Below are 14,798 nucleotides of genomic sequence, written 5' to 3' on the forward strand. Positions count from 1 at the left end.
ATATAATATAAAGGGGTTACCATTGTTTTTTTTCTTTTGGTGGCTATTAATCCCCATCAGATTACATTATATGTGTTTGTACAAGGGGTTGTGTTTGGAGACAAAATTTGGCCAGTGATGTGATCAAATAATAAAATCAGAGGTTAGAGGGGATTACACTTGTTGATTCCAGCAGTAGTGGTACCAGAGTGGATTTCATTTATGTGAAGTCATCTTTCGTCATCCAAATGAGCAAAACATTGCATTCATTTCATAAAAGCTCTTATCCATAAATTACATGAGAGCAAAACACAAGTTCTGCTCTAATGTAAATTAGAGGCCACGCCTAATGTTTTTGCCATCTCTCTGATGGGTTTGTTTTGATTTTTCAGCCTAATGATGGCTTGCTTCACTGATAGTGACAGCTCTTTGGATCTCAGATTGATAGTTGACAGCAACAGATTTCAAATGCAAATCGCACACTTGAAATGAACTCTAGACCTTTTATCTGCTCCTTGTAAATGAGATAATGATGGAATAACACACACCTGGCCATGGAACAGCTGAGCAGCCAATTGTCCCATTACTTTTGGTCCCTTAAAAAGTGGGAGGCACATATAGAAACTGTTGTAATTCCTACACCGTTCACCTGATTTGGATGTAAATACTCAAATTAAAGCTGAAAGTCTACAGTTGAAGCATATCTTGTTCGTTTCATTTCAAATCCATTGTGGTGGTGTATAGAGCCAAAAAGAGGAGAATTGTGTCGATGTCCCAATATTTATGGACCTGACTGTATATATATAATATACAGTATGTTCCATACATGAGAATAATATAGCTCACCTTCATTGCAGGTCTGGCCAACATATTTCCGGTCTGGTAGAAATCTACATTTGTTTCTATCCTTGGAGAGAGCAGATGTGTGAGCTCCCACAGCTTTATCTATTTTCTACTTCTTTCGCAGTTGTATTCGTTATTTTACGTTTTTTATTTTTTTCTCCTTTTTTACAGATTGCCACACTTTGGATTGCAGAACACTTCAGTGGATTTTTTATCAATACAAGATGCCCCCCACACAGCTTTCACAGCCCTGGAGAGACCATCGCTGTGCTTATGTCCATTGGTTTTGACAAAATCATTTTAAATGGGGATATGAATATTGTGTCCCATCAGCATGGTAATATACTTGACTTGGAAGTTTCACGAGGAATATGAATCAACAATGTTTCAGTGTCTGACATTACTGTTTCTGATCATTACTGTGTGTACTTTGATGTTCTACTAAATGCCTCAAGTACCAAAAAAGAAAAAAACAATTCAAGAAAAACAGAAAGAAAAAAACAATTCACAAAGCATCATGAAAATTTGGCGATGTGTTTTTGGTGCTTCTAAAAACAGATAGCCCACAAAATTACACAAGTGTCAGTAATATCAGTAAAACATATAGGCTAAGCAAGTCCAATTTTATCTGGTTCTGTAATACACAACACCAGGGAGTATACATTAAAATGACTCTTGCAAAGAAAAAAATAAGGAACAGCTTCTTACAGTATTCTTCTAAACTGTATTAAAAAAAACTGTTCAGGGGTATCTTTATTTAAAATGTGATAATGAAAATGCTTGTCTACTGATCATGTGGGCAATCAATGCTGGGGTGGGTATGTCAGGAACTGCAAGAAAAGGGCTTTTTGATACTGCAGGGTGTGCTGGCTTTTGTTGTTAGTCAGCATTTAATTTATCAATGAAAGCTGTTGATTACACAGTTAACTCACCACACCATGTTTCTGGCATCTGAATTGGTTGCTGAAGGTAGTGGGCCGCAGCTGGAAGATGAGCTGACACTGGGTGATGAAAGATCGGCACTCTCCAGGTTCTCCGGCGTACTTCTCGGGAGGCGGGAGGCGAGGTTCACGCACTGGGGCTGGTGGTGCCGTGGGAGCAGCCGGAGCGATGGGTAGTGGAGTGCCGAGGTTGGGGTTCGCGGATTGGAGGGTCATGGTCAGGTTAGCCAGACAGGTAGTAATAGATTGCAGCTGTTGGGAGAATGTGTCCAACTGCTGCTACTGGCGTCCCAATGCAGCTCTGTGGTTCCCCAACACGAATTGCAGCTGGGACTGGTCTGCTGGGTCCATGGTGGTCAGAACGTACTGTTAAGTACGGCACTGAGGACCCAGATGCAGACCAACGGATAATCCAAAATTGTTTAACTGCATGCAGTTCCCAGATAAACGTTTACAACAAAGACAAATTACTTGTATGTCAGTGTCATCAGGTGTAGCGTAAACTAGCAAGCTAGCTAGCTAACGTTAATGCAGTGGGGATACATACGGTACGGTACATATGTGCCTCTGTTAGATAATGTTTGAACCACAATTGCATGCAAAACACGAAAACCGCCAGCCTCATCGTTTCACCGTTCTGGGACCAATATACATGAAAAATCTTTTGGTAAGGCAGACGTGCTATTCCAATTAATCCAGAAAATCTCATAAAAATCCATTTTCATAAATAATCTATTTGGTTGTTGATTCAAAGAAAATATTTGATTGAATCCTCAAGCAGCCTGACCAGTGGTGCATGTTGTTTGAAGTAGACCACTATAGTCACAGTACCCATATCAGGTATTAATGCATTGTGTGTTGGAAGCCTTGTCAGTGCATAGGTCAAGATTGTTTTCAGTGCTTCTGTGAATTTCCTGTCTTTTTTGGCTTTTGCCAATCATTATCTCTTCTTGAAAATGTAGTTTTTAAAATGTAGTGAATTGAAAGATAAATGTGGTAACCCTTGTATAAAAGCATGACTCGTATGACAGGTTTTGACTACTTGTGAATGTTGTTCCTACCCAAGAACATTTTCTAAATAAGACAAATAAGTCCTCTTAAATCACTTGTTTTAAAAGATTTAAGTGATTTAACATGCTATGTCCACACGATTGGTTCTTGCACGAAGCCCATTGTCTCCCATGTTTTTACAAAGCAAAAACAACAAAAATGGTGTCACTGTCCAAACACTTATGGACTGCACCGTACATCCAAGTTTTCAAACTTCATTTTCTATAAAGACTATACAAGAAAAGAGTTCCAAATATTGACTGCAAACATTATTCTGATAAATCATTGTCAATAACTAAATAGGCAAATGATTAAGATGCATTAAAATACAGTTATATGGCCTAAATGCTTTGTCATACATGAAGGAAAATAGAATTTAAAATATACATTATTAAATGTGAAAATGTTAAAAGCTACGTATATGTAAAATGATTCAGGAAGAAAAGTAATTCAAACTATAATGTCACGCCCGGCTTTGCCGTGCTGGGCATGCTCTCTCCACCTGTGACAGATTACAGATTACGACTGCTTAAAAACATCTCCTGCCTGTTGTTCGGTCTCTTTGGCTCTGCTCTGCTCTGCTCTGCTCCGGCACCATTGCTTCACGGGGGCTGGCTGCAGCACCTTTTCGCTCCTTTTTGTCATTTTTGGCCTCTTTGCACTACATATACATTTCACTGATCTGCATCACACTTTTAATTTGCCTTTTCTTGCTTCCCATTTACTGAATTTTGATATCGACTTGGTTGTTCGAGATATGCTTTAGTTTATAGAATTGTGCTTTAATAAATAATCTTGATTTAATGTTACAAACGGTGTGGTCTCCCCATTATGTGTGTCCACTTGAGCCGGGTGGTCATGACAATGACAATGGGAAAAATCTTTGGCTCATGCTGCTGACAAACCATCATGAAAATTGGCGATGTGTTTTTGGTACGTCTAAAAACAGATACACCACAAAATTACACAAGTGTCAGTAATATCAGTAAAACATATAGGCTAAGCAAGTCCAATTTTATCTTGTTCTGTAATACACAACACCAGGGAGTATACATAAAAATGACTCTTGCAAAGAAAAAAAATAAGGGACAGCTTACAGTATTCTTCAAAACTGTATTAAAAAAAAAACTTTTCAGGGGTGTCTTATTAAAAATTTGACAATGAAAAATGCTTATATGCTGATATGCTTATATGCTGATCATGTGGGGAATCAATGCTATGTTGGGTATGTCAGGCACTGCAAGCAAAGGGCTTTTTGATACTGCAGGGTGTGCTGGCTTTTGTTGTTACTCAGCATTCAATTTATCAATGAAAGCAGTTGATTACACAGTTAACTCACCACACCATGTTTCTGGGATCTGAATCAGTTGCTGATTTTAAGGTGAAAACAAAAACCAGCACACCCTGCGGCTCTCTACAACCAGGGTTTCTGACCCCTGTGCTTGTAGAAGTGGTAGAACTAACAAAGAATTGTGGACTTACATGCTTTATGACCAACTACTGAAAAACAAGGATGAAACCAGTGTACAGTAAACAGTTTTATAACATCGCATTCATTTCAAATTTGTTTCCCGTTCAAGCACATTCAGAAGGGAAGAGTCAGTGCCAAATATTCTAAATGTTAATATGAGTTTAAAAGACCTCTGAAACCATGGATAGAAAAGAGCATAAATGATTGGATTGATGGAAGAATTTAAATATACTAGAGACTCCGGAATTGATATTGTAAGATGCACAGATCTGTTCCTCAAATAGACATTAAGAAAGGTACTTACATAGTAAGGTACTAAGCACAGTAGGAATACTGCCACTAGAACTCCAAGGGTTTTTGCTGCTTTCCTTTCAGATGCCATTGAGCTATTATTTATTTGTGGGCACTTTCTGACACTCCTAATTTTATTTGCCTGTTTTGTAGCAATAATGAAAATTTTCAGGTATATAATTATAATCATTGAGCATGGCAAAAAAAATACAATTATGAAGTCAATAACGGACCATTCGTTATGAACTGTAACAATACACTCACCACATGTGACGTTTGCTTTTATGTCAATAATATTTCCATTGAAATAAAGAAGCACCACATTGTAGATTAATGAATACAACCACAGTATTGCTATTATCCTCAAAGTTACATTCACTGTCATTTTCATGGAGTAGTGAAATGGATTGGAGAGAGCAATATATCGGTCCACTGCAATTAAAGCTACATTATAAATTGATATACAAGTGAGGTAAAATGCTGCTACACTAAATATTGTGCAATACAATATACCAAAGCAACTGTGTGGCTCTATCAACATAGTAAAATAGAGGGGCATCACAATTACCCCAACAAGACAGTCTGCCATCGCCAGAGAGAGGAGGAGGAAATTAGTTGGTGTTTGAAGCTGCTTGAAGTGACAGATGGAGATGATCACAAGCAGGTTTCCACACACCGTCAGCGAGACAACTACTGCTACAGACATATACAGCAGTACATAAGATGCTGTTCGGGAACTGTACCAACAGGAAATGTTTGAATGGACGCAGGATTCCTCTTCTGTGAGATTCATGAAGGACGTGGCTACAGTTTCACTGAGCAATAAAACCTTCTGTCATAATACTTAATATAAGCAATCTAAAAGAGAAATAAATATGATTGTATGAGTTTGCATGAAGAGTGTAGCATCATGCAGGTTTTCTCGTCTTGCAGTGTCCTTTTGGATCATTAAGAGCAGTTGAGTCACATTATATAAAAGTTATCACAGTTTTTTTCTTTTGGTGGCTGTTAATCCCCATCAGATTAAATTATATGTGTTTGTACAAGGGGTTGTGTTTGGAGACAAAATTTGGCCAGTGATGTAATGAAATAATAAAATCAGAGGTTACAAGAGGGGATTACACCAGAAGTACAGTGGTACCAGAGTGGATTTCATTATTGTGAAGTCACCTTTCTTCATCCAAATGAGCAAAACATTGCATTCATTTGATAAAAGCTCTTATCCATAATTTACAATAGAGCAAAACACAAGTTCGCAAGAACTAAACAGAATTACAGTGGTGTGCAAAACAGTTGGGCGCCCCAGGTCAAAAACAATTAATATCTAAGTGAACAGAAGCAAACCTGACTTCTAAATGGACCTCGAAGTAAAACGTGACACATTTCTTCAAATTGGTCTGGACTGACCTTCAAATTTCTTGATATTTGTTGGAATCCATTCTTTCTTCCACTCTCAATATTTCCTGTGCCTCCAACTGCCACACAGCCCCACATCATAATGGATCCAACTCCATGCTTAACCCCATCCACAATGTTGAGTCGTCGAAGTCCCAAATTATTGTTGTATTCATATTTCTAAAATAATAAAAACTGTGACATAATAAAACTGCAAGATGCACATGCCCATTTGTTAAAAAGACACTAATGGGAATGGCACTTTAGATTCATATCTGACTCTTATTTGCAAAGCAGGGAAATAAGACAGCAGGCGCCTCCATGCTATGTTAATTTAGAGGCTTACAGGGCTGACCGAGTCACAGACTGAGACAGCCGCAGGGTGTGCTGGTTTTTGTTTTCACCTTAAAATCATATGTATTCTTGTATTTGATGTATAAAATGTATAGTACTTTTATTTAGGACCTTTCATTTAATTATTTTTGAAAGAATCTTATCTGTACAGAATGTTAAACAGGTGCCTAAAATTCTGCACAATACTACTGTGCAGAGGTCTTTGGCACCTGCATAAGATTCTGTTCAGATAAGATTATGAAATAAAAGTACTATGAATTTTACATTACAGTTAGTCATTTGGCAGAATAGTTAAAAACTTGATTGAAATCAATATTTTTGTGACCACCCTTTGGTGTTAAAACTGCATCACTCTGAGCTATAGAACTGCAGGACAGCGTTGGCTAAGACAATCAGCAGGGAGGTTGTTCCAAGCATGTTGGAGAACTTGCCACAGTTCTTCTGCAGACTTTGGTTGGATCCTTGCTTCTGATCTCAGACAGCCTTGATCAAGTTTTTATGTAAAAAGTAGTCAATTGCTTACATTAATATGTAACTTTTTAAAATTAAATACAAAAATGTCACTGTAAAATTAAATCTTTTGGAAAATGAATATTTGGAAATCTCAAATGTGTTTTTTAATACGAACACACAGAGAAAAATAAACATTTAAAAATAAATAAACATATTTTTGACACTATACTCTGAAAATAATCATTGGATTACTCTACCATCAATAAGGCGCTCCAACTTCCCACTGCGTCCTATATCATCCACAAGCTCACAGAATAAATACAGGCGGATAAAACGTAAGTTATTTACGAATTCTAATGGCGGTTTTCGGCTCACTGGTATCGCCCATCTCTCACCCTGGCCTTCCCTTTCCTTCTTGGGCTGTCTCCTGCTCTGTGTGCGATATGTTTACTTATTTCTTCTCCGCAGTTAATGATAACTTTACCTGTGATAAGTGTAGGTTAAATGCTAGGCTGACGGAGAAGATTGTTGAATTGGAAACTCGTATCCGTACCTTATACGAAATTCGAGATAGTGAAAAGTTCATAGAATCCTTCTCGGTTCCGGATGCACTAGTTAGTCTGTCTCCAGGTAACACCCCGGCAGAGCCTTTGCAGCAAGGCGGGTGGATTACAGTTCGGGAACGTAGTCGAAAACTTAAGCCACCAGTGCACCAACAACCCATTCACGTTTCCAACAGGTCTTCCCCCCTCAGCAACACACAGGCTGTGAAACCTGTTGAAAAAACTCTGGTAATTGGCGACTCTATTTTGAGAAACGTGAATTTTTTTTATTTTTTTATTTTTTTTTGAACAAACAAACAAACAAACAGAGCAAAAGTGACCAAAGTTAACTATCCAAACACTGCTTACCTAGTCAACTAAAAATACCAATACACAAAGCAAGTCACAGAGACAACAATTAAGGTTCACAGGGAGGTAGGGAGGGATGGGGAGAGGTGCTGCTTGAAGAGGTGTGTCTTCAGCTTGCGCTTGAAGATGGGGAGAGATTCTACAGTTCTGACCTCAACGGGGAGTTCGTTCCACCACCGTGGAGCCAGAACAGACAGTAGTCGTGAGCGTGAGGTGGAGGTTCGGAGAGGGGGAGGTGCCAAGCGGCCTGTGGAGGCTGAACGAAGAGGTCTGGCAGGGGTGTAGGGTCTGATGATTTTTTGTAGATAAGCTGGGGAAGACCCTTTAACTGCTTGGAAGGCTAGCACCAATGTTTTGAATTTGATGCGAGCCATGACAGGCAGCCAGTGGAGGGAAGTAAGCAGGGGGGTGACGTGTGAGTATTTGGTTGAAGGTTGAAGACCAGACGAGCTGCTGCATTCTGGATGAGTTGGAGGGGTCTGATGGCGGACGCTGGGAGGCCAGCCAAGAGGGAATTGCAGTAGTCCAGGCGGGACAGAACCATCGCTTGGACCAGGAGCTGGGTCGAGTAGGGGGTGAGAAAGGGGCAGATTCTCCATATGTTGTAGAGGAAGAACCTGCAAGACCGGGTCACCGCCACAATGTTCTCGGAAAGGGACAGTCTGCTGTCCATCACCACGCCGAGGTTCCTTGCACTGGGTGACGGCATGAGTGTGGTATCCCCAAGGGAAATGGAGAGATCCAGATGGGGAGAGGTATTACCAGGGATGAATATCATTTCAGTCTTGCCTGGGTTGGGCTTTAGATGGTGGTTGTCCATCCAGCTCTGGATGTCCCTCAGGGACAGCAGAGATACGGGCTGAAACCAGTGTATCAGATGGTGGGAATGAGATGAAGAGTTGGGTATCATCCGCATAGCAGTGGTAGGATAGACCATGTGCAGTGATAACAGGGCCAAGGGAATGAGTGTAAAGAGAAAAAATAAGCGGGCCAAGGACTGAGCCCTGGGGAACTCCTGTGGAGAGGGGCCGAGGTGTCGATACCGAACCAGCCCAGGCAACCTGGAAGGGGCGACCAGAGAGGTAGGACTCAATCCAGTCCAGGGCTGTGCCACAGATGCCCGTTGCTGACAGGGCAGACAGGAGGATGGAGTGATCCACAGTGTCGAAGGCAGCAGAGAGATCTAGAAGAATGAGGACAGAGGAGAGGGAGGCTGCTCGTGCGTCATGGAGTGACTCACTGACGGAGAGGAGCGCAGTCTCTGTCGAGTGACCCGATCTGAAGCCAGACTGATAGGGGTCTAGCAGGTTGTTGTTAGAAAAGAAAGAAGAAAGTTGAGTAGAAGCGGCTCGTTCTATAGTTTTAGAAAGGAAAGGAAGTTCTGGATGATGGAGGGATCCAGAGTAGGCTTTTTTAGCAGCGGAGTGATGTGGGCCCTCTTGGAGGATGCCGGAAAACAGCCGGAAGACAGGGAGGAGTTGACAAGGGAGAATGTCAAGTGTGATAGTTTGGAGAAGAGAAGAGGGGATAGGGTCAAGGGCACAGGTTGTAGGACAGTGGCAGAGCAGGAGTTGAGAAACATCAGAGTCTGTAAGGGGGGAGAAAGTGGAAAGGGAATGGATGGGCCTAGAGGGGGGGAAAGGCACAGTGAGGGGGGCGGTGGTTGTAAAGGATCTGCGGATGACCTTCTCATCGAAGAAATCAGCAAAGTCATCAGCAGCGAAGGAGGACTGAGGAGGAGGAGGCGGTGTGTTGAGGAGAGAGGAGAAAATAGAGAAAAGTTTCCGGGGGTTAGAACCGGAATTCTGAATTTGTGTTTGATAGTATTTTGCTTTGGCGGCAGTGACAGCGGAAGAGAATGCCGCCAGGAGAGACTGGTAAGTCGTGAGGTCTGAAGCGTCTCTGGATTTCCCCCACTTCCTCTCCGCTGCGCGGAGGCTGGCCCTGGAGGTACGGAGGGTGTCAGATATCCAAGGACTGGGAGGGGATGTGCGAGGTGGCTTTGAGACAGGGGGACAGAGAGAGTCAAAGGCGGACGAGCGAGATGAAAGGAGGGTGGCAGATGCAGGGTTAGTGGGGAGTTTGAAGAAGGATTCGAGAGGGGGGAGTGAGGCGGTGACGGTGCTGGCAAAGGAAGAGGGTGAGAGGGAGTGGAGGTTACGGCGGGCTGAGGAAGTGTGGGTGGGAGGAGGGGGAGGAGGATGGGGAGGAAGAGGGAGGGAGAATGAGATGAAGTGGTGATCAGATGTATGCAGAGGGGTAACCGTGAAATCGGAGCATGAGCAGTTCCTCACAAAGACAAGGTCTAGGACATTGCCCGCCTTGTGGGTTGGAGGAGAGTGTTGCAGGGAGAGGCCGAAGGAGTGGATTAGCGGTAGGAAGGCAGCAGCCTGGGAGGCTTCTAGGTGGAGGTTGAAGTCTCCAAGGAGAATCAGTGGGGTGCCATCCTCAGGGAAGGAGATCACCAAAGATTATTTTAAATCGGTGTGTGATCTGGCAAAATCAGTTATTTGCTCTGGTCCCATCCCCTCTCGGCGTGGTGATGAAATCTACACCAGATTAACATCACTAAATCACTGATTGTCTGTTTGGTGCCCTGCAAACGGTGTTGGCTTCATAGACAATTGGAATACCTTTTGGGGGAGGCCTGGTCTTTTGAGAAGAGATGGTATTCACCCCTTGTGGGAGGGTGCTGCTCTTCTTTCTAGAAATGTATCGTATAGTCTCAGAAATTCAATTTCTTGAGACACCAGAGCCAAGGCCAGGCAGCAGATATCCTCCTTTTCTGTGGTTCGGCTGCAGTGCGGCCGTGTGTCAAACAGTGACTATGGTAGTTGAGTTATTTTCCTATTTTATTGATCTGTTGGTTAAATGCTTTTAGTGTAACGTTAATGTGTTTTTTTTTTTTTAGATTGCTGCTGTGTCTGAAGGCAACGGGTTTGTGTGCGTATGTATGTGCTATGCTACGGGTATGATACATGCGCCAACATTGCTGGTACCATTAATTGTTTGAATTATAATATGACGCACTATATTATGGTTGAATATTGGTACTAATTTTATGTATGTATTTGCAGGAGTCTGCCATTGCTGTTTTGCCTGAGTTTTTTTTAATGTATTTTTGTTTATTTGATTTGTTACAAACAAGGTGTTTGATTGGGCAATGTTTGATGGCCCTTGGCTGCTTGTATTTGTATAAGATTTCCTTCCCACTAAGCTCAGCTTCTGGGTACTGGCTGGTCCCCTAGTTTGAGCATTTAGCTTAGTGTATTGACTTTTCTGACTTTTCTCTTTTCTCTCAACAGAAGCCAGTGAACGTGGTTCCAGTTTATTGGGGGCATTGGGTGGTTCCTTTCCTGCACTGTATGAGGTGAGCTAAGCTTAAAGTTAATAATCACTTTCACATTATTCTTGTGGTTTGCCAAATTAACTAATTGCTTACCTATGCTCACTTTAGGACTGCCAGTACCCTGTGCTTGCTATTTCCCTGCCTTTCTCTCTATATGCTGATGGCTCGTGTGCTTTTAACTATGACCTATTTTTGTAATAAAGATATGCTATTGATTAATTCCTCTTTAATGAGTCAATCTATTTAATAAATATTGCCCAGTCAACTGGAATACCTGTCACTGTCTTATTTGTACAGCTTAATTCTGTTTGGGGGGGGGGGGGGGGGGAACCTGAAGAGTGTGAACTGCAAGTTTTAAGGTGCAAGGCCTTAGGTGGCGTAATCTGGTCTTTGGCCATTTTCAGTGTAACCTAGGGTTACATTAATATCAGATCACTAGCTCCAAAACAACTCTTGTAAATGAATTAATTTCTGATCATCAAATTGAAATCCTATGTTTAACTGAAACTTGGCTTAAAACTGATGAATATATTGCCCTAAGTTTCTTAGTTGAGTTTGCCGATTTCCTTTCCAGCCTCGTTGTTAATTCAGATAAAGTTGTAATTGCAGGGGATTTTAATATTCACATGGATAGTGAAGGTGATCATCTCAGATCAGCATTCCTGTCTATCACTGGCTTTGATCAACATATACATCAGTCCACAAATTCCCATAACCATACTCTCAATCTGGTCTTAATTTATGACACAGAAATAGCAAACATAGCAGTCATGCCTAATAATCCTGTCTTATCAGACCATTATTTAATTACTTTTCAAATTTCACAAGTTTTTCATGTGTCACCAGATCCTACTTTCTACTTTAGCCGTAAGCTTTCCTCCAGGACTGTGAATGCTTTTATTAATGAGCTCCCAGACTCGTTTGTGCACTGTGGGGATTTCCTTGGCTCCAGCCAAAATGCATACACAACTAGCATTAACTCAATTGATCAGCTGACTGACAACATAAATAACATACTTTGCAGAACCCTGGATACTATCGCACCTCTTAAGAAAAGTTGGCCATAAGAAATTAGCACCTTGGTACGACCATACTCGTGCTCTCAAGCAAGCTTCACGCCAACTTGAGCACAAATGGCGCTCTACGAAATTGCAGGTATTCCTCCATGCCTGGAAAGATAGCATACTAACCTATAAACATGCCCTCTCCACAGCACGTTCATCATATTTCTCTACCTTAATTGATGAAAATAGAAACAATCCTAGGCAACTGTTGCCAGATTGACTAAGAATCATGTTGAGCCCTGTATCTCAATATCGTTTAGTAGCAATGATTTCATGAATTTCTTTAATGGCAAAATTTTAAAAATCAGGGACAAGATTCAAAATTCTTCTAGCACCCCTCCTATAGGGTCTGTCCTTCCATCCACTCAACACATAGATGCACAATCCTCGGAACGACCGATGGCCTATCTGAACTCTTTTACTCCAATAGAGGTAATTGAATTTAATACCATAGTTCAAAATCCTCTACTTGTCTTCTAGACCCTATCCCAACAAAGCTTTTGAAGGAGCTACTACCAGTGATTGGTGCACCACTCCTACATATTGTCAATGCAATAGCAATTCTTCAGCATCTGGACACATTTCACAGACTCTTGAAACTCCCATTCCTGTCTAAAGTACTAGAAAAGGTCATTTCAAAACAACTTTGTTAATTTCTTCACCCCAATTATATATTGGAAGCACCCCAATCAATCTGGTTTTAGACCCTTCCACAGCACAACGGCCCTGGTCAAAGTACTCAATGACCTACTCCTCGCTTCTGACAGTGGCTGCATCTCTGTACTTGTGCTTCTAGATTTAAGTGCAGCATTCGACACAGTTGATCACCTGATCCTGTTGGATAGACTTGAAAATCTTGTAGGCCTCCGTGGACAGGCTCTCTCTTGGTTTAGATCATATCTATCAGATCGTTATCAATTTGCGAGGGCTGAAGGTATCAGCATGCTCATCCTTCTGGTGTTGCTGAAAGAATACTAATAGGATTAAAAATTAGTGGCCCCTATGCAGACAGTCTAGATCAGCCAATAAACAAACCATGATACAAAGGCAGTAGTACCACTCTGCCTTCCGCTCTTTACTGGTCCGGGATGACCCAGAATCTCCACAATAGGGCCAATAGATTCACTTTCGTTTATCTGACTCCATTTTAGAATAATAATTTAGATTAGTTATCCACATTAGTGGATGTCGTATTTATAATTTTGACTTGATCGCTATAGGAATCCTGTACTGAGAAGAACTCGCTGAACAATCCTCTGCTGGTACCACCGCATGTCACATCGCGCGTTATGTGCACGTCTCACGAACTGACTAGCTATCTGTAGTCATTACAGAGGTCGCAGGAATAGCTACTCTCGGGTATATCTGTTTACAGCCTAGGGACCCAAGCAGACCAACATAGCTACGGCTGTGCTCGACATGAATGAACTACCATGCGGAGGCGAGGGATTTACCAACATAGGTCTACGGGTGCTATACGCCGTGATACAGTAAGTGGAAATAATCATCCTCCCTAGACCAGTTCGAGGGGGTAAACCAAGCATTCCCTGTATAACTTTGAGTGTCAGTAAGGAAAACCAAACAGATCAAGTTTTAACAGTTTATTTTACCAGGCAGGTTACATACACGTAATTGCATACTAGTTCCAAATAAAAAACATTACAATGCAAACCAAATTACGGAGTCTTAAAAGTCATACCTGGTAATAAAAGCTACATACGGGAGTCTGGCTACAGACACCCTGTACATAGAAATTACGTGCACGGAGTGCACGGGAGGCTGATTGCATTCTCCCAGATTGCTTAGTTTGCTGTCCTTAAATCCAAAATCTGGCCTTTGATGTTAACCATAAAAAATGGGTCACCCATCTGTAATTTGGAGCCACGCCTCCCCAGGAAGCGCAGGGGGGTTGAGGCACATGGCTTTCACTGGGGCAGAGCTCCATACAGCTTCTCCTGGTTGGTTATGATGTACAGGGTTTGCTGTTGCAGAAATAAAACCATTGCACCAGTCGCACTGAAACAATCAGAATAATACCAAACATGAATATTATCTAAACTGACTTTGTCATGAAACCTCCAATGCTGTACACATCATTTAGTGACTGAGTAAAAGAGGGAGGGAGCAATAAAGGGGGGTTCAGGAGAAGGTCAGGGCCTAACAGGCCGTGCCCTCTGAAACCTTCCCGTGCCGTAAAGGATGTTGCCCCGTCGTAACGAGTTTTACGGCTGGAGGCCTGAGTCTTCCCCCACAGGCTCCTGCCCGTATGCGTGCGGAGATAGTGGGGGTTAATGATGCATGCTCCTAAATTACTTTACAGCCACATTTTGCCACAATACCAGAGGAAGCCAGCAAGCTGACCAGCCCTGAGTGATAATGGCAGAATAATAATTTAATAATTAATAATTTCCGCCTTACAGATTCTTCCCCTGGGACAAGTTATTCGCAAACATGGCATTAACTTCCACTGCTATGCAGACGACACACAGTTGTACCTATCAGTCAAACCTGAGGAAGTTGTCCAGCTGTCAAAAATGGAAGCTTGTCTTACAGTCATAAAGAAATGGATGAATCATAACTTTCTTTTGCTAAACTCAGATAAGACTGAGATAATGGTAGTGGGGCCCAAGTCCTTGAGATGTAAATTATCTGATGATATGCCAAACATTGATGGAATTTGCATCACTTCAAGTGCTG

General features: G+C 41.8%; 1 protein-coding gene across 1 annotated transcript; it reads right to left on the minus strand.

Moving 5' to 3' along the window:
* Positions 1–4,366: 4,366 nt before the first annotated feature.
* On the minus strand, positions 4,367–5,368 carry LOC133107466 (trace amine-associated receptor 13c-like). The gene has a single exon (XM_061216454.1). It carries the CDS (start codon positions 5,366–5,368, stop codon positions 4,367–4,369), a length of 1,002 nt encoding a protein of 333 aa, XP_061072438.1.
* Positions 5,369–14,798: the final 9,430 nt, after the last annotated feature.

The sequence above is a fragment of the Conger conger genome, chromosome 13 (assembly GCF_963514075.1).
Source record: "Conger conger chromosome 13, fConCon1.1, whole genome shotgun sequence".
Lineage (NCBI taxonomy): Eukaryota > Metazoa > Chordata > Actinopteri > Anguilliformes > Congridae > Conger > Conger conger.

Excerpts from the sequence above, each read along its gene's own strand:
- LOC133107466 (XM_061216454.1), bottom strand. The coding sequence starts at position 5,368 with ATGAATCTCACAGAAGAGGAATCCTGCGTCCATTCAAACATTTCCTGT.